This window comes from Pseudorasbora parva, chromosome 25 (assembly GCF_024679245.1).
Source record: "Pseudorasbora parva isolate DD20220531a chromosome 25, ASM2467924v1, whole genome shotgun sequence".
NCBI classification, from domain to species: Eukaryota; Metazoa; Chordata; class Actinopteri; order Cypriniformes; family Gobionidae; genus Pseudorasbora; species Pseudorasbora parva.
Window position 1 is genome coordinate 16,532,816 of NC_090196.1, and position 21,845 is coordinate 16,554,660.

The 21,845-nt window shown below is 37.2% G+C and overlaps 1 protein-coding gene across 1 annotated transcript in view; it reads left to right on the forward strand.

The window, feature by feature from the left end:
* Positions 1 to 21,845, forward strand: part of grm8b (glutamate receptor, metabotropic 8b) — a 264,952-nt gene that overhangs the window by 81,122 nt on the left and 161,985 nt on the right. The window contains exon 3 of the mRNA XM_067435819.1: positions 17,255 to 17,471. Within this exon, the coding sequence (XP_067291920.1) occupies positions 17,255 to 17,471 (217 nt within the window). The remainder of the gene's footprint in view (positions 1 to 17,254; positions 17,472 to 21,845) is intronic.

The window sequence follows — 21,845 nt, forward strand, 5'->3', positions numbered from 1 at the left end:
GCTCTCCATCCAACCTCACTGAGCTCCAGCTGTTCTGCAAGAAGGAATGGGCAAAAATTTCAGTCTCTCGATGTGCAGAACTGATAGAGACATACCCCAAGCAAGATAATTTTGCACGCCCAATTTTTCAGTTTTTGATTTGTTAAAAAAGTTTGAAATATCCAATAAATTTCATTCCACTTCATTACTGTGTCCCACTTGTCATTGATGCTTCACAAAAAATTACAGTTTTATATCTTTATGTTTGAAGCCTGAAATGTGGCAAAAGGTCGCAAAGTTCAAGGGGGCCGGATACTTTCGCAAGGCACAGTATTTACTTTATATACTACTACTATATATTTATAAAAATGTTCTTGCAAATAATGTAATATTAAGTTCGTTAAGAGAGTACACTTTCATCACTTTAACACACTCAAAGGGTTAGTTCACACAAAAAGGAATATTATCCCATGATTTACCCATGGTGTTTTTGACTTTTTCTTTCAGGCGAATACTAAAAATGTCCTGGCTCTTATAGATGTCCAAGCTTTATAATGGCATTACATTGCTGTTCTCATTCAGCAAGTGCTATGCTAATGCTACCAAAGCATTGTATAGCCAGTAGCAAGGTGGCATTTGTTGAATTTCCTAGTTAAAGCTAGTCAAGTTTCCACTAAAATGAAAGATTGCATGATATTTTTTAGTTAAATGTATAAATTAATTTACTAAAATATTTGAAGTTCAGAGCAATTAAAATGTATGATTACGAAATTAATTCTGTAAGTTCTTCTTACTTAAACTATATATTTCTTAACTTAAAAATGAGGCAACTGAATGCATACATTTGAATTTTGCCAACTTATTCGAGTTTACAGTGCATTGATTGGTGGTCGACAAGCCCCCCAAAAGTGCATCCATCCTTCTTAATATAATCCACATGGCTCCGGGGGTTAAAAAAGACCTGAAGTGAAGCAATGCGCTTGTGTAAGATAAACTTCCAGCTTTATAAAGTGCTGCTGATGTTGAGTCATGGACGTAGATTATGCAGGGGACGGGGGGTACGTGTCCCCCACACTTTTAATAAAATGTATTTTCGTCCCCCACACTTTTACTGTGTCTAACCGATCCTAGTCGACCCGCTCTAAGCGAGATTCGTACCTGCGTTACCTGTGCAGGGGCGGGCAAGTAAATAGGGATGCTAAAAGCAGCCTCGGTTGAGAGCGCGCTTCTTGAGGTCACGGGCAAGTGTCTTTACATAGAACCAATGTGATCTAAATCTAAATATCTAAATATGAGGAGGGCGCTCTCACAGAAAGTCCAAAAGCGTATTCGTAGAAGTAATACCCCGTCACGCTGGAGCTGCAGCTGAAGGAAAAGAATCGCTATGAGTTGATGATGTCACATGTCTATCTGTCTGTTGCCAACGTCATCCCTCATTAGTTTAGTTTAGCCCTGTTATGTTAATTGATCTTCATCTCTATCACCTGTCCCCCTTGTTATGTTCTCATCAGTCTGTATTTAGTTCCTCTGTTCTCACTCTGTCTTTGTCCGTCGTCGTCAGTACACCCGTCTCTGTACCGGTCCTGATTAAAGTCAATGTTACCAGTGAAGTTCCATTAAAGTGTTATTTACTAAAGTCATCTTCCTCGTCCTTCTTCATCTTCTTCTGCGTGCATTATCATCACCGCTGGGGCCTCACAGATGAAACATGACGACAATTATACGATTCTGACAATATATGCTTTATGTTTGTTTTTCAAGCTCAATGTAGGCTATTTATTAACAATAAAGTATATCAAATGAATAATGCAGCTTTTTTAAATGTTTATTCTGCTCAACAAGGCTGCATTTATTTAATCAAAAATAGTTAAAACAGTAATATTGTGAAATATTATTACAAATTAAAACAGCTTTTTTCTATGTGAATATATATTAGTATAATTTATTCCTGTGATCAAAGCTGAATTTATTATTACTCCAGTCTTCAGTGTCACATGATCCTTCACTAATCATTCTCATATGATGATTTTATATTTAAGAAGCATTTATGATTATTATCTGTGTAAAAAACAGTTCAAAATGTTGTGGAAACCATGACACATTTTATTTTTAAGGATTCTTTGATGAATAAAAAGTTCAATGGACAGCATTTATTTGCATTTATTACATAAATGATTATCTTTTGTAATATTACAAATATCACTTAATGCATGTCTGATCATAAAATAGAGGAGAAAAATATTATAGATATTAGTGGTTATTGTTCAGCAGTGTATTTGTTATCTCACCAAATTAAAAGCAAGAGATGTGATAAGTTATATCGGTCACAAAAAAAAATATATTACGACATTTCTGTCCCCCTCTCTTCTAAAAAGTTGGCTACGCCCCTGTATTGAGTAATCAAGTCTTTTATCAAAATTTTGCATCAATTCTCATTTGTATTAGACAGATAACTCAGTAAAAAATGTTTAATATGATTACAAAACTTGTGGATTCATGGGGTCTTGGAGGAAAACATTGTCAGCATAACAACAATTTTGTGATTGATTTTTGTGGTGGATATTGTTGGCAGGGATCTCTGTAATATTATCAGTTTGACTTGTAGCAACAGTGGATTCAGTGAGAAGTGGACCTCATTGGTCTGACTCCTTGCTGTCATTTGAATTTTGGTGCTGTTTTTGATGCCCTGGGGTTATTGTACAGTTTGTTTTATTCATTTACTGTAATACATTCACTTCAAGTGCTTTTTCTGCATTTAGTGATGTTATTTCTGTATTGCTGTTGTTGATATCCATAATATTGAATTAACAGCATGTGTTATTGAATGAGCAACATCCCTTGATAACCTGTTTGGTCTGGATCAATACGATATGAAATGGCTCTATCCTAATTATGTAGTGTTAACCCCTAACAGCTTCAGTAGCGTTTGCTTTGCTGACTGTTTCAGGGATATTGGGTGGTAGTTTCTTTGTATAGTGGTCTTAAAGGGATACACTATATTGCCAAAAGTATTGGGAAAATCCATCCAAATCATTGAATTCAGGTGTTCCAATCATTTCCATGGCCAAAGTTTGGTTTCTACAAACATTCCTGAAAGATTGGGTTGCTCTCAGGAGGTCCACGTAAAATCACTGAGCGGGGTCAGCACATGCTTAGGCGCACAGTGCCCAGAAGTCACCAACTGACATCTTTTTATGGGGGACAGACCACAAAAAAGTTTCACTATCAGATGTACTGTATTTCAAGTGTACGGATATAATGACATTCGACTCGCTTTAGCTCCTTAATACGGAGTCTAAAATGGATATGATGACACCTTATCTGAAGGCCACCATAAAGAAGACCAAGCAGTGGATTTAGATAAGCCTCAACCGAGCGAAGCCGCAGATATCGCACGGGTGAGGTAGATCATTCTCGCACGCATTGTCATCCCTCCGCCTTTCATTCTAAAATTACACTCCCACTGTGGCTGAATCCACAAGAAACCCCAAGCTATTTGCGATGCAATTCTCACTCTGGCTTGGCTAACCTGCTTGTGCAGCGCTCAAACTCGCAGCATGTGAGATCTGCCATTTGTGTGCCATTTTCAGCCTCACACCTCTGCTCGAAAAGTGCGTCTCTCTCCAGAGGACGCTGTCTTAGCTGAAGAGTGAAATCATGCTTTTGCAACTGCCTGCATCTCGCACCCCGAGCGCATAAAAGTGAGTGCGCGCACCTGCTGTACACAAGGCTGAATCTTTCAAAGGACTCCAGCCTGGTGCAGCGGACGGACACAGAGTAACTCGAGGCGCCGCTGGCATACTGCAGCCATCTTCAAATCGGTTTTGTTGAGACCAGCGAAGCCGAAAGTGACAGAGCGGTGGTGTCTGGAGATGGGACAAATATATCCGCTAATGTTATGCATGAAGAGATACCGTGGCCCTTCGAGCTGATAAACGCTGTTTGCTTAAACAGAACGTATCTGAAGTAAATGGAAGTGAAAGCGTGCTTTGGGCAGGATAAGATGAAGCAAAGAGATGGCAAAGAATTGGGCGTTCAGTCCGGGTGAATAAGCGTGTTTGCTTTCCCCATTGATAATGTTATAGTTGTAGGACATTTGTTCACGCTCTGTTTTCTTCAGAGATTCAATGTCTTCTCGATCTTTTGCGGGTGTACAGCTATACAAGTCAATGGTGGATGGCGCTTTATAGGAGAAGAGGCGAAATATGTGCTGTTCTTCTGTGTTGAGATAATGGGAAATGTCTAAGTACTTTTTGTCCACAAACTCTTAAAAAGAAAGGTTATTTATTGACATTGAAGGTTCAAAACCTTTAACATCTTTCCATTTCACTAAAGGTTTTTATAGAGGAGAAAGGTTCTTTAGATTAATAAAACATTCTTCACATTAAGAAAATAAATGGTTCTTTTAAGAACTGTTCAATGAAAGATCCTTTGAGGAACCGAAAGTTGTTATTCTATGGCATTGCAGCGAAATCCAAACTTTTGTAATCTTTATTTCTAAGTGTGTACCAGCTTCTGGGTGAAGAAAATTCAAGGCTAATCTTGAATTATGTACTTTTGCTGTAAAATGCAAGCTCATATAATTAAACATGAAAAAAAAAAGATAAAAACTTGTTTGCTCACTTAACTCTGTATAGCTGAGTATTTTAGCTAATTTCATTTTTACCCATTGTTTTAAACAGCTTTTTGAGCTTTCCTGTAGCTCAAACAGTAGAGCATGGCGCTAGCAACGCGAAGGTCATGGGTTCGATTCCCAGGGAAAGCAGTAATTGTAAAATGTGTACCTTAAAATTCAATGTAAGTCGCTTTGGATAAAAGCGTCTGCCAAATGCGTAAATGTAAATGTTTTACCCATTTATAGTCAATAATGAATTGATTGAGGAATACTAAGAATATTGATGTTTAAGAAATGAATGAGGAGGAGGGTAGTGTGAATGACGTCACTAAAAATTCACTAAATAGCAGAGGCATCCGTTTAAGGGTTAAAAAACTAATACAAATTACAAAAGCACAAAACAAAATGATTAAAACTTGCACCCAAGTTTTAAAGGAAAACTGAAACTATAAACACAAAAGATAATTTTAATTATTAAATACTATTATAGTATATAATAACACTTGAACAAAATGCACACCCTTTGCTCTCTGTTTTGTCGCTAGCACAAACATGGGGAAGAAATTTGAAATTGTGAACATTTATATATGGATACAAACCTGGAACGTCTCTGGAAGACTTGAAGGCAGCTATGGCATATGCGCTAACAGCGACTCAATGGCTGTGACCTGTTATTAATGCTTTTGAATGTCACACTGTGACAAATTATTTAGACGAACACATAGAATGTACATTCAATCATCATGATGTTGTCTTCCCGTGGCCAGACCGGAGGAGGATGACATCTGTCCGTCAAACAAATAACTCTGACATTTGTGCACCTTTCTCTAGGTTCCCCAGATCAAACAGCAAAGCCGTGCATTAAGCCGACATCAGGATTACTAAATAAATATCACCTCGGTGAACAAAACCTGTTCTCATTGTGGCATGGCATTAAAACCATAAACCTGGTGCATATTTACATACAGTTTAGCAGCCAGATCGGATCATTAATTCAGTCCTGTTCAAAATGAAGCACCTCCGGCAGAAGTGCTAATAAGAATGAATCATGCTAGCACCATTACGTTTTTAAGGCACACAATGGTTTCAAAATGTAATTTATCTTTTAGAACCAAATGGGAAAGTATCTTCGAATGAAGTTAAGCACAGACTTTATTTTAACTGTAGGAACTTCCTAAGGACTCATGCTAATGCTAACGTGAGCTAAATTACTTAGTTACATGAAACTTCCTTTGAGGATGGCGAATACATAATTATGGCATGTGTGCACTTTTGTATGCGTCAAAAAAGGCCAAGGAGAGAAAATGAAAGAGTGAGTGATTAAGCGCAAGCATCTCTCACTCCGCGGCAATTTGTGTCCACTTCTCTCGCAGCGAGTGTTTTAAATAAAGGTCTTCAGAGAGGTTAATTAGTATTGTCTGAATGTAATCTATCAGCAGTGAGGGCTTTTCTCGATTTGACAGCTCCATTATGAAGGCAAACACAGATGACTATGTGCTTTGTTTCATAGAGATTAAAAAGATAACAACAGTTAAACAAAACCCTTTAAAATTCAGGTATGAGGCTTTAAAATTTCACATCATTCACTTTTGTTGATGCGTCTTTTGCAAATAATTCACAGCACCATGAACTTATGTAGATCTCTGTGTGTTTACCAACCTTTCAAAAGGTAGCATCCCACACTACAAGCTATTCATAATTTATAGTAATAAGTAGCAATTTAGCTACTGTCAAACTGCCTTATTGAATAAGGCTTACATGTAAATGAATGACATAGCTGTTATTGTTAACTAAAACTATTCAAAATTGTAATATATTTTTTATTTATATAAGTAGAAAGCTGAAATTAAATATAAATATTAGATGAAAGCTTAAACTTAAAAACTTAAATATTTGGGGCAACTAATTTCTCATTTTGGTTAAACTTGAGGTAGTAAAGTTACTAAAACTAAGCTAAATAGACAAATAAATACGAATAAAAATAAAAAAGAACATACAATTATTAAAACATTAAAAAAATATTCAAAAAATATGAATAAATAATTTTAATGATAAATAATACTAAAATAACACTAACAATGATAAATGATGTACATTATTTATTCAGTGTATCATTTATCTGACATAAAAACAATGAGGATTTAAGGAATGTCCACAGAAGGCAAGTTGAAGTGAGAACCCACGTGCAGTTTATTTCAAATAAAACATAAACAAAATGCAAAATAAACAGACCTGGCTTGAAATATCAACTTAAACCTGATTTTGAACACAGACTAAACAAAGACATTGCTAGACAAAAGAAACAATGGTAACATGAGGTAACGAGGGCAGTTGTGACAACTTAGACTGCTTTGTACCAAGTGTAAAGTTTGCTGGATGGGGGATTATGGTGTGGGGTTGTTTATCAGCGGTTGGGCTTGGCCCCTTAGTTCCAGTGAACTAATTTGTTGTTATTCATTAGATTGCAGTTCATTGTCACATAAAAGTAAAGTATTATATCTTTTAACATTGAAGCACATTTTGTTTCAAATGAAACTTTTAATTGAAAATAATTGTGATTCAATTCTGAACATGCTGGTTTGGTTCAAGGCTTAGAGCTCTTGGAGAATCTTTTTAATGAATGGTGAAAATATTTTAACCAAGGCCGCTGAGAAAGTGGGCGATCACAGTTGAGGTAGTGCTGGATGGTATAACCAAAAATTGACATCACAGTATTTTTCTAATTATACCAGTTTCGCTGTATATATGAGAGTATTTTTCCTCTATGCATGACAGGGTGTTAACCACATTTTTTACTGATTGAGAGAGGAAATACTGCTGTAGATAGACTTAGAATGCCTTATTTTACTGTCATGATGAGTGAATTTTGAAGAAAAATGACACATTTGAATTAATACAGGTTTTCAAATCCTTATAAAATGATGAGAGACCACAACCAATAAAACACAGACCTGCAACACGCTAATTACAGAGACTAATTAAAATATGACCACGGAAAGAAAAAACAAACAAGCAAACAAACAGTTGATGGCACCATAGGCATTTAAAAAATCAAACTCTGTGTAACAACAAACTGCCAAGATGAAGGAGAAAAGCGGAAGAACATTTAAAAGGTCTAAGGATATTTGCAATACATTTAAAAGCACTAGAGTCTCTGAACAAACTACACGCGTCAGTTTAACAGAAGGAATAAAGAAGTTACTTTTTTGCCCATTCTTCTATGAATTGTCAGTGCATTAACTTACGTCATTGTCTTCGATGTAGCAGAATAATCCATCATTTCATCGCGGTCTACATATACCGGTATTGAGGTTTAATCAAAATTCATATAATAACAAAAATAAACACCGGTATTCGGTATCAACTGATATATATCGCTTGGCAATAAGTTGAGGTATACAACTAATAACTCTGTTCCTTTATAGGTAGGCTATCTGTAAGACTAAGTGTAATGTCTTTATGTACTGTAGTAGACTCAACTGGACTCCCAGAGCGCTTTATAGCCAATATGAAGTACAAAACACATGGCGCATCCCTAGAGAAATCTTTAAAATCTAAAAAGACTTTCTTCCGCTTCCTCACACTCATTCCACATCTCTCAGACACAAGACGCTCGATGCGTCTGAAGATGACAGTAGCTCTCAGAAGTAATGTCTGATTTGTCTCTCATACTCATTGCAAAACCTCAGACAGTGAAATGATCCTGCCATCTGCACAGCCGTCAGTTGTAGCGGATGCTGCAGTCATGTGTTGCAAGAGCTTCAAATCATTTTTGCATTCTTGAACTTTTGAAACGTTCTCATAAATGTAGTACACAGATAAGTCTGACATTGTAGTCTTTAGTTTTGAAATTATATATATTTGTGTGTGTGTGTGTGTGTGTGTGTGTGTGTGTGTGTGTGTGTGTGTGTGTGTGTGTGTGTGTGTGTGTGTGTGTGTGTGTGTGTGTGTGTGTGTGTCTGTGTATTTTATAATACAGTCTGTGGAAGAATAATATTAATAATAATTGTATTTTATTAATTCATTTTATTTATTATATTTCATTTTAAGAAAGCTGTTAAATCCTGTCAAAATTGTACAGTTCATGCATCAAACTTTCTTGAAGCAAAAGTAATCCAAAGAGTTACGGGTTCTTAACTCAGTATAGTTTTACAATGGAAATTGCACACTATTATGCATTTTTGAATTGCATTGTATGAAGAAATATTATTGCAGTGCTGATGAAGTTTAATTTGTTCCTCCCCATCAGCGATATTATATAATTTTATGGAAAGTATCACACTTGATTTCCCTCATGGCCGCTTTGAGAAGTCTTAGGTTTTTAGTCTTCTTTGCATCTCTTTTGTGGGTCTGTAATATTTTATTAAACTGGAAACATGAGCATGAAATTGAGCTCTACAGGCATCATTTCTGAGTCTAACCTTTACCGTGCAGCAAGATTCAAAACACTGTGGGCTGAAGTCTGAAAGGAGGCATTTGAACAGGCAGAGAGAGACTCAGTCTGTCTCTCTTGAGCTACTTAAAGTTTTTGTCATTCACTTGAGCTGCTGAATGAAATGTTCCAGAGCGAACCTTCAGGTTAGAGTTTAAACAATTTTAAAGAGTCTTTCCTTTTTTAAAAGTTACTCCATGCACCATCCAAAATGCCTTTCTCCGATGAATGGTCCAGGTAATTGCTTGAGATGATGGCATTAAAGATTGAATTTTGCATGCAAAACTATTTTATGTGAAAGGATTTGAAACCATACAAAAATCACACTGAATTAAAGGCTAGTTCACCCAAAAATTAGTGTCGAAAGTTAATTACTCACCTTCATGTCATTACAAAATTTCGTCCTTCGTAACACAAATGAAGATCTTCGATGTTTGATGTGCTCTCCATTGACAGATATGCAACTGATACTTTGACGCTTCATAAAGAGATGTTAAAACTAATCCATATGAATTGAGTAGTTTAGTCCATATTTAACTTTTATTCTCAAGTAAATACATGCTGCGTAACACGAGTATGAACCTCATTGGTTCTTGCGGAAACTCAAACGTGCTGCGTAACTCCAGAATTAACCTCATTTGTTCTTGCTGAAGCTCAAATGTGATGTTTAACACAAGTATGAACCTCATCGGTTCTTGCTGAAGCTCAAATGTGCTGCGTAACACAATAATGAACCTCATTGGTTCTTGCTGAAGCTCAAATGTGCTGCGTAACACAATAATGAACCTCATTGGTTCTTGCTGAAGCTCAAATGTGCTGCGTAACACAATAATGAACCTCATTGGTTCTTGCTGAAGCTCAAATGTGCTGCGTAACACAAGAATGAACCTCGTTGGTTCTTGTTGAAGCTCAAACGTGCTGCGTAACACAAGAATGAACCTCGCTGGTTCTTGCGGAAGCTCAAGCGTGCTGCGTAACACAAGAATGAACCTCATTGGTTCCTGCTAAAGCTCAAACGTGCTGCGTAACACAAGAATAAACATCATTCTGAGCGAGAATGAAGCGTCAAATTGGTAGTTGTGTAGCTATGGAGGGATAGAAAGCTCTCAGATTTCATCAAAAATATCTTAATTTGTGTCCTGAATATGAACGAAAGTCTTAAGCGTTTGAAATTTATTTTTTAATGACAGAATTTTCATTTTAGGGTGAACTACACTCATCTAAAGGATTATTAGGAACACCTGTTCAATTTCTCATTAATGCAATTATCTAATCAACCAATCACATGGCAGTTGCTTCAATGCATTTAGGGGTGTGGTCCTGGTCAAGACATCTTCTGAACTCCAAACTGAATGTCAGAATGGGATAGAAAGGTTATTTACCGTAAATCCTCTAATGTTGGCCTGTATTCCATTAGCGGCCAGGTCTCATAGGCTAGTCTCGCCGTCACCGAAGGTAAATAAAGGCCGGTCTCTAAAGGCCGGTAAAGGCGGCCGGGGCTATTATTAGAACCTCAGTTTATTATACAAATATAATATTTGTTAAATAACAGTTGTTTAAATTATTTTAACATAATTACACAATTATTATAACGTCTCAAATACTGGAATAGTCTATTTTTTATTTATTGTTAATGTTTTTTATGGTATTTGTTGTTAATGTTCTATATGCATACCATAATGTTATGGTAACTGTACGTTTTCAATAAATGAACCTAGTATTTTATAGGTTTGATTTGCTCAAATAGAAATTGAGGCCTGCCTCTAATTCTGGCCTCCTTCCAATAAAGGCCTGGACCGCGATGCGCTTGAGTAAAATAAAGGGCCGGGCCTATATTAGAGGATTTACGGTAAGCAATTTTGACCGTAGCATGTTTGTTGGTGCCAGGCGGTCTGTCTGAGTATTTCACAATCTGCTCAGTTACTGGGATTTTCACGCACAACCATTTCTAGGGTTTACAAAGAATGGTGTGAAAAGGGGAAAACACCCAGTATGCGGCAGTCCTGTGGGCAAAAATGTCTTGTTGATGCTAGAGGTCAAAAGAGAATGGGCTGACTGATTCAAGCTGATAGAAGAGCAACTTTGACTGAAATAACCACTCGTTACAACCGAGGTATGCAGCAAAGCATTTGTGAAGCCACAACACACACAACATTGAGGCAGGTGGGCTACAACAGCAGAAGACCCCACCGGGTACCACTCATCTCAACTACAATTAGGAAAAAGAGGATACAATTTGCATGAGCTCACCAAAATTGCACAGTTGAAGACTGGAAAAATGTTGCCTGGTCTGATGAATCTCGATTTCTGTTGAGACATTCAGATGGTAGAGTCAAAATTTTGCATAAACATAATGAGAGCATGGCTCTATCGTGCCTTGTTACCACTGTGCAGGCTGCTGCTGGTGGTGTAATGGTGTGGGGGATGTTTTCTTGACACACCCCTTAGTGCCAATTGGGCATCGTTTAAATGCCAATGCCTACCTGAGCATTGTTTCTGACCATGTCCATCCCTTTATGACCACCGTCTACCCATCCTCTGATGGCTACTTCCATCAGGATAATGCACCATGTCACAAAGCTCGAATCATTTTAAATTGGTTTCTTGAACATGACAATGAGCTCACTGGCCTAAAATCCCACAGTCACCAGATCTCAAACCAATAGAGCATCTTTGGGATGTGGTGGAACGGGAGCTTCGTGCCCTGGATGTGCTTCCCACAAATCTCCATCACCTGCAAGATGCTATCCTCTCAATATGGGCCAACATTTCTAAAGAATGCTTTCAGCACCTTGTTGAATCAATGCCACGTAGAATTAAGGCAGTTCTGAAGGTGAAAGGGGGTCAAACACAGCATTAGTATGGTGTTCCCAATAAACCTTTAGGTGAGTGTATACATTTAATCTGACATCTTTTTATAGCTAGTGAACAAAAACTTACATTGGATCTCTAAAAGAATTTAAAGCAGAAAATTGTAGCCTTTGTTTTTTTTTTTTTTTTTTTTTTTTTTTTTTTATACGCTTGCATTAAAGGTGCACTATGTAAATTGTAGCAACATCTAACGGTGAGTATGTGAATTGCAACCGCTCACCTCTTCCTTTCAAAGCACATGAATAAGCTACGGTGGCTGACACAGAACAAAGATGACGTTGTCTAAGACAGCAGAGAGTAGCTTTCACTCTATAGAGCAGTTTGTCCATTTAGGGCTACAGTAGAAACATGGTGGCGCAAAATGGTGACTTCTGTTAAGAGAGAAGATAGAAATGGCTTATTCTAAGGTAATAAAAACATAATGGTTCATCAGTTAAGTCATCACCATAGTTATATATATTATATTGCATTTCTGTCAGTAGATCCTCATAAATACTACACACTGCACCTTAAAGGGATAGTTCACTTTGAAATTAAATTTTGATATGTTTTAGCTTACCTCATGGGCATCCGAGATGTAGAAGTATTTGTTTCCCCAGTAGTTTCAATTTTGATCATTTTAGGTCAAACCGTTCTTGTCTGTGCCTCACATAATGCAGGTCTATGGTCACCACCTCAAAGAGCATACACAGAGAAGTCCTAATTAAACAATCCCCCATCGTAAGTACACACTGATGGCCTAAGACACGAAACGAGCGGTTTGTGTGAGAAAACAAACAGTATTAATATTGTTTTTACCACTACGTCCGACTGATCCGAGGGCGCACGTGCGTGTTTCCTCTGGTTTACAAGAGGTAAAAACAATATAAATACTGTTTGTTTTCTCACACAAACCGCTCGTTTCGTGTCTTAGGCCATCAGTGTGTACTTACGATGGGGGATTGTTTAATTTGGACTTCTCTGTGTATGCTCTTTGAGGTGGTGACCATAGACCTGCATTATGTGAGGCACAGACAAGAACGGTTTGACCTAAAATGATCAAAATTGAAATTACTGAGGAAACAAATACTCCTACATCTCGGATGCCCATGAGGTAAGCTAAAACATATTAAAATTTAATTTCAAAGTGAACTATCCCTTTAAAAATAATATTGTTTGATAAATTAAGTTGTCTAAATCACCCTTTTTAATGTGAGACAACATTTATAAGTGAATATACTTTGGTTGATGAGTTACCAGCTTAATTCCTGTGGGTTATTCCTTCTGTGATCAAATTATTTTAACTTTTATTAAAGTTCTCAAACATTAGGGTTCTCAAACTGTATATTAACAAATATATTGAGACAAAATGTTTATTTTTAAGGTGTGAATAAAGTCTAGGCTGTAGGCATTCAGCCCATACGTGCTTCACCTTTGATATAACACTCCCCAGAAATAACACAAAGCCCCCACACACGCATCTGTTTCACAGGCATGTCAACACATCCGTGACATTTGTATTTACAAGCGTGCGATCCGGGGTTGCGGGTGAAAAAGCGTCAGTACCTGATTCGCCAGCCGGTGAGTGGCATTTGTATTGCGGGCCAGTTCTCTTCCGTGCCGTTGTTGCAATGAATGCTGATGAGCGCAAGCCTCTGGGGCTCCGGCTGACAGCCTGGCCTTTTGGCTGAGGAGAAATCAATCACACCGTCAATCGCCACAAGAAGCCATTACCCAGCTTGCCTGCTGGCAGGCTTCACCTCGATTCTTTCTACCACAACACGTTCTGATTTGTCTTCGTTACCTGGTCTTGTTTCACCTTTTGCTTCACCTCACGGGTTGCTAGTCCTTTGCATCAATAGCTTTGGGCTAAAGCGGTTTTAAAGGTTTGGATGTATCTTGCCACCTTTGCTTGCTTTAAATGGTTGTGCATTTTCCATTTAGCTTCAGGCAGAATTGAATGATTCTGTAAAAGAGTCAATATTTGCTTCTTTTGGGGCCGAAACTTTGTTTTCTCCCTCGCTCTCAAAGGGGTCCTATAATGCTTTTTTACATTTGCAACTTTCTTAGTGCAGAGCTATTAAAGTGGCAAAAAATATGTCAGTCAGTGCTTTAAATTCCCCCGAAAAACTTTTTCACAAAACTTTTGACCTCAAAGTTTCTCAGGACAAGGCAAATATTTTGAAATACATTTTTTCCTCCCATTGATTATTTTTCCATCACCATATTCCTTTAGGGGCTTCACACTTTAGTGTGTTTAATGTGTAAAAAAGGTCTTGCAAAACACCGTCACTCCAAATGGAGTTATTCTGTAGTGTGACGATACACTTAGCTCACGAGACAGAAGATACACAATATTGGGATATAGAGTCGTAACTTCATATTACGCAAATTTGGACTAACTCGCAATTCTGACTTTATAACTCGTAATTCTGGCTTTATAACTCTTAATTCTGACTTTATAACCAGCAATTATAACTTTATAATTCAAAATTCTGACTTTATAACTTGCAGTTATAACTTTAAAACTCACCACTTTTCACTTTATAACTTGCAATTCTATCTTTATAACTCACAATTCTGACTTATCTCGCAATTCTGACTTTATATCTCACAATTCTGACTATATAACTCGCAATTCTAACTTTTTAACTAAAAAATTCTGACTTTATAACTCGCAATTCTGACTTTATATCTCACAATTCTGACTATATAACTCGCAATTCTAACTTTTTAACTAAAAAATTCTGACTTTATAACTCGCAAATCTGACTTAATATCTCGCAATTTTGACTTTATAACTCGCCATTCTGACTTTATAACTCGCCATTCTGACTTTATATCTCACAATTCTGACTTTATATCTCACAATTCTAACTATATAACTCGCAATTATGACTGTTACTCGCAATTCTAACTTTATAACTCGCAATTTTAACTTTATGACTTACAGTTCTGTCTTTATCTCATAATTCTGACTTTGTATCTCACAAATTTTGAATATATAACTCGTAATTCTGACTTTGTATCTCACAAATTTTGAATATATAACTCGTAATTCTGACTTTGTAACTCGTAATTCTGACTTTAAATCACAGATTTTGACTTTATATCTTACAATTTTGACTTTATATCTTACAATTCTGACTATATCTCGCAATTCTTATCTCTAAATTCTTACTTTCTTGCAATTTTGAGTATATATTTTGAGTATACAGTATATAACACAATTCTGAATTTATATCTCACAGATTTTGACTTTATATCACGCAATTGTGACTGTCATACAATTGAAAAAAGAAACGCGGAAAATTTTTTGAGATAAAAAGTCGAAATTATCTTTTTTTTTTATTCTGCGGAAGAAACAAGTTTTTTAATAAAAATATATAACGCACAGCTCACACACAACACCTTTGCACTTACTCACAATTTCTCTCAACATAGAAAGAGAAGAGATGTCAGTCAATACATGAAAAAGACTACTTATTTGAAAAGTTGTACATTTTAAAATAATGAGTTAAAAGTAATCTGATTAGCTCAAATTACTTTTAAGGAGCTACCCCCAACACTGGTCACAATATTCCTTATTTAAATAACTCCTGCTAAAGGTATACACAAAAAAAGGGACACGGCCTGGTTGAGTTAGTTGTGTTGAAACACGTTGTTATGGAAAGGGGCGTGACATAGGCCTGTCATGATAACAAATTTAGCTGGGCGATAAATTGTCCAAGAAATTATTGCAATGAACGATACTGTTGTCGTTCTGAGACCATTTTCATCTAAAATAATGATAATTGCATAATAATGTAGGTACACCTTTTGGACACCAAAGATCAATAAACTTTTATTTCTAAAGACTATTTAACACTGAAAACGGAAAACATTTTAAATATCCACAATAAATGAACAAAACAAACAAAAACAATAAAAGCAATTGACTATCAGTCTGTTTAAAAAATGCATTTGAATAAATACCAAAAACAATGAATAAAATGGATGAAAACTGCAATGGATGATTGTGTTTTGTATATTAAGGGTGGCACGGTTTGACAAAAACGTATGGTTTGGTTCGTATCAGGGTTTTAGGGTCACGGTTTTCAGTTCTGTATTTTTCTTTTAATCGTTAACACTCCAGAAATGTACTTCAGCATATGATATAAAGCTAATTATCCACAATTTAGGATACAGTATTAAAGGTCCAATGGCATGGATTGTTGTATTATTTTATGATGTTTCCTGGGGTGTACTTATATTGTTAGTATGGTTTTTACATAAAAAATAATTTAGAAATAAAAGGCATTTTTTCTGTACTGATATTAGCCCTCTGGCTGGAATGCTCTGTTTCAAGGGGCGTGTCTGCTGTGAGTCTTCAGTGAAAACACCCACTGTTGTGATTGGCTGACATCTTTGCATTTGAAATGATATTATGTTGCGGAGGGGGCGGGTTTAGTCAGACGCAGCAGGAGCAGCTGCAGCACTGCCAGTCCAGAGAGAGAGAGAGAGAGAGACGAAGAGATGGGGAAAGATTGCTGAGGAAGTGTTATTGTACCGAGATTTTGAGCGCTTGAGTTTATTTTGTTTGTATCTGAGAGCTCTGAATACACAATGATTAAACTGAATAATTAACTTGCATTTATCAAACTGCCAATGTCAGTGTAACTTTAAGCCATGTTTATACTCGACGCGTCCGCACGACCGCGAGGGTGCGGGCGACAAAAAAATGACATTAACGCGGAGTGCGCGAGACCCCATTTCACTTGGTGCTGTGCACGTCAAATTTTGTAACTTTGCGTGCAGCTCCGCAACCGAAGAAGCACGAGTTCCAGGCGAATCTGTCCGAGCATGACGTCTCATCACGCCGTCACCAAGTCGTTGAGTATAAACACCTCCCCAAACAGACGCGTGCAGTCAGCGAAATAGACGAGGAAAACAAACAAGCATGCAAATGGAAATTATCGCAGCCAGAAAAATGATAGAGATAATTTTTTTAATTGTGCGGTTAATTGTTTTATTGACTACCACGACAGGCCTAGCGTGACATTTCCGAAACAGGCTCGAAAGCTGTTGACCAATTACAGCCCACTGGTCCAGCCAATCAGATCATGTTGTGCTTTTTGGGAAGGAGGGGCTTCATAGAGATTTAGACAGTGTTATTGACAGACTGGGATGAGAGGTGCTGCAACAATGTAAAATATGTGAAAAATTATGTTTTTGGAAATTTCAAGCATGAAGCATTTTCTAATAGACCGTCTAATAGACTTTGAAAAAGGGCATAATACGTCCTCTCTAAGAACTTTTCTATTTCTGGCTTAGAACTCGAAAATGTAATCTTTCAAATCTTTTCTGCATAACAGTTTGTTTTTTCACCCCCTTAACAGATCCCTCAGATCAGCTATGCATCCACAGCGCCAGAGCTGAGCGATAACACCCGCTACGATTTCTTCTCCCGGGTTGTGCCGCCTGACTCCTACCAGGCCCAAGCTATGCTGGACATTGTGACCGCCATGGGCTGGAACTACGTCTCCACGCTGGCATCTGAGGGGAATTATGGAGAGAGTGGTGTGGAGGCTTTCGTTCAGATCTCACGAGAAACAGGTAAGCTTCCAGAGAACATTCTGAAATGTGTTTCTGTATGAGGGTTCCAGATTATTTTCTGATGTACATCTCGCTTCACTGACTTCAACTGATTGACTGTCTGAATTGAATTTCTTTCAAGAGGTGCGACGTAGCTTTGGGATAAAGTCTACACATTCGCAGTCGCTGTCTTATTTTTTTTCTAAATGTATTTGGTGTGTTTTAAGTTTAGTTTTTTTGTCTTACGTCCCTTATAATTTTAGATACATTTCCATTAGTTGTGTGTGTGTGTGTGTGTGTGGGCATGTTTTTGTGACATATGAGGACATAAATGTGTATAATGACATGGGCATGACATAGGTATTACAAGGAGAGGGTGAAATATGAGGACATTGGCCATGTCCCCACTTTTCAAAATGCTCATAAATCATACAGGATGAGTATGGCTGCGATCATACAGGATTTTTTAGAAAGTAAAAATGCAAAATGTGTCATGTGATTGTAGGTTTAGGGGTAGTGCCCCTTCGTGTAAGGGGAAAGAAAATACAGTTTTTACAGTATAAAAACCATTACGCCTATGGAATGTCCCCATATGTCACAAAAACAAACGTGTACGTGCGTGTGTGTGTGTGTGTGTGTGTGTGTGTGTGTTTTACTTGAGTTTATGAGCTGAAAATGGTCATGTAAAACTTCTGTAATTATTTACTCACCCTCATGTCTTATAGTTCTGGACTTACATAAAGATGAGTAAATAATCAACTGCTTCTTTAAAGGGACAGTTCACCCAAAAACGTCATCAATTCTCTCATCATTTACTCACTCTCAGGTTATTCCAATCATGTATACATTTCTTTGTTCTGCTGTACACAAAGGAAGATATCTGGAAAAAATGCTTGTAACCAAGCAGATCTCTGCCCCCATTATCCCACCATAGTATCTTGTTAGGAATTCTTCCTACCATGGTAGTCAATGTGGGCAGAGATCTGCTTGGGTACAAAAAAATTCCAAATATTCCTTTGTGTACAGCAGAACAAAGACATTTATACAGTTTTGGAAAAACCTAAATAAATGATGACATCATTTTCTTTTTTGGGTAAACTATCCCTTTAGAGAGACTGTTTGTGCTGCTGTTCCTTTAAGACTTCTTTATATAAATTACCTCTGATGGAGCGCAATTCACATTGCCGTTCATCAGGGTCATTAATGAACAGCTGTGAAAAATGTGGTGTCAATATTTTGATGGTTTATACAGTAAATAACCCTTTTTTGTATGCTAATTTTAGTAAATGATCTGGTTGGACTGGTTGCGTCGTGCATAGTCGATGCAATACATACACTGTAAAAAATATTGTTGGTTTAACTTAATAAAGTAAGTAAGCTAGCTGCCTTAAAACTTTGAATTTATTGAAATAAAAAAATTGAGTTGATACAATGAAGGAAATTGGTTTAATAAATAGAAACTCAAAATATTATTGTATCTGAACCACATAAAAAAATGTGATGAATCATGAAAATAGCACAATTTGTCATGTTTCACTGCGTCATCACAAATTTCAAGTAACTCAAAATTTTAAGGCAACCAGGTAACTTATTTTTTAAATATTTTTTTTACAGTTTAGTAGTACAAATAAGCAAGAGAAAACTTTTTCTGTGATATGTCTGTTTAGACAGAACAATGAAAAATACAAACTGCATCATAGTGATTTGTGGTACGAAGCTTTTTGAGAGTTTGCTGATCAGCATTGCATACACAAAGCATCACAGAAACTGAATTACATGCCTTGACAGAGATGGAAGGGAAATTGCCGTCTCAACAGAAGAAAGGTCAAGCAACATGAAAAAAAAAGGCTATATTGTAAGAACCCGTCTGAAAACCTCAACCCCCGTCTTTCATTCCGTCAAGTCTGGGCCCTCAAAGTCGAGCTGAGCTTATGTGTTGTTGTCCATTATTCAGCGATTTGCTCAGAAACGAATAGTCAAGGAGGTAAGAAGGTCAGAAGGTAGAAGAAGCTACAAAAAGTGTTCAATTGCGACCTTGTATGGCTCAAAGAACTCGCAACTCCAGAACTAAACATTTGTATTCATGCTCACACCGCTTTGGATTTCTCTGCTTATTGCCGCTAACCCATAATTCACTTCATTTTGCGTCACATAGGTCGCACAGTAATGGCTCACATTCCTCGTTTTCCCTCCCACACGAGCCTGCGATAATATAGAGCATTACTGTTAGCACACGTCAAGGGGAAACCACAATTACAGAGGAGCTTATCAATAAAGTAAGAGAGTAGAAGGAAAAGAATGGGCCTTGATATAGAGACATAATTACAGGCACAGGTCCAGTAATGGACTCGCCACGGCATCCCAGAAGAGCATTGTAAGCTACCGCATCATGGTCACCTCGTGCTGCGTGATTGATTTATTATTGCAGAGACTCTTGCTCATGTAGACATGGACATGCCACGTTAATTATGTTGTAATTATGGAAATACAATTAAATGAGGAGACACATGTGAGCGATTAAGATCATTCCTCCAGGCTCATCAACTGTGTTTATCCCTGTGTGTGTGTGTGTGGGTGGGTGTGTGTACATGTTTTTCTATCCCGGTGGGGACGGAGCGCACACTGACTCATGGGTACTCATGTCACCATTGGGACCTAAATTGAGGTTCCCCAATGAGGCTACAAATTAATAAATCATCAGTTTTTTGTTGTTGTTCAAAATGTAAAAATGCATAATGTTTTCTGTGATGGGTAGGTTTTAGGGGTAGGGTTAGTGTAAGGGGAGAGAATATACAAACCATTAGGTCTATGGAGAGTCCCCTAGACGTGTGTGTGTGTGTGTGTGTGTGTGTGTGTGTGTGTGCGTGTGTGTGTGTGCGTGTGTATGTGTTTGTGTGTCTGTGTGTCTGTGTCTGTGTGTGTACGGGTATATATTACATTGTGGGGACCACAATGTCCCCACAAAGATAGTAAAACCTGAGATCATCTACATTGTGGGGACCTGGATTCATAAACATACTAAATTATGTTTTTTTGGAAAATGTAAAGGTAGGTTTAGGGGCAGAGGCAGTGTAGGGGAATAGAATGTACAGTGTAAAATCCATTACGCCTATGGAATGTCCCCACAATTCACAAAAACACAACGTGTGTGTGTGTGTGTGTGTGTGTGTGTGTGTGTGTGTGTGTGTGTGTGTGTGTGTGTGTGTGTGTGTGTGTGTGTGTGTGTGTGTGTGTGTGTGTGTGTGTGTGTGTGTGTGTATGTGCACATGCTGTCTGAATGTAGTCTAGGAGCTTTAATTTGACTTTGACAGGATTATGGATTTCTCTTAAAAGTTCTGTGACAGACCATTGTACAGTGTTTTTTTCAGATGGTAATACCATGGTTATTTGCTATGGTCTACTTAACCTTTGCTGAATGTTTGCTGAAACTTTATTTATATAGCGCTTTTACAATCACGATTGTGTCAAAGCAGCTTCACAGTGTCAAACAGGATAATATTGCGACAAAATTAGATTTGGCTGTACAGTCGTTCTGGAGAAAACAGTGATGTTATCAGCTTATTTTAATTTATCATATATCGACAATGTTGGCAGATCAGTATTATAGTTTATAGAATTAAATAAGACCTAATTCATACATTTTATTTGTATAATAAGTTGAATAACTTTAATCATATTTTTAGTGTCCCCAACTGAGCAAGCCAAGCCAAAGGCGACAGTGGCAAGGAACCAAAACTCCATCAGGGCGTGATGGAGAAAAATAAACCTTGGGAGAAACCAGACTCAGTCGGGGTGCCAGTTCTCCTCTGGCCTATTAACACACCGTGGTAAGATTATTATTCTGGCAACCAGAATAATAATGGTAGCACTTTATTTTAGGGTTAAATTCACACTATTAACTAATTCCTTATTCATGCAAATAACTAGAATATTGACACTTATAAAGCATACATTAATGTCTTGATTGTATTTAACACCCCTTAATCCTACCCAACACCTAGACTTAAATGCTACAAAAACTACCTTATTAATTATTATTAAGGAGTAAATTAGGAGATTATTGACACAAAATCAAGTGACATTGACGACCCAAATCATTGATCGATTCACTGATTCATGAACCGTTTGAATCTTTTTGGAGGAACACGGAAGAGAAGACAATGCTGAATAAAGTCGTAGTTTTTGATATTTTTGGACCTATTTTTGAATCTTCAAGAGATTCTAATTAACAAACTGATGTCACATATGGACTACTTTGATGATGTTTTTATTCCCTTTCTGAACATGGACAGCAAAGTGTGCATAGACTGCATATGCTCTGGGACTAAAATATAATATATCTTAAACTGTGTTCCGAAGGTCTTATGCGTGTGGAACATTATGGTGAGTCATTAA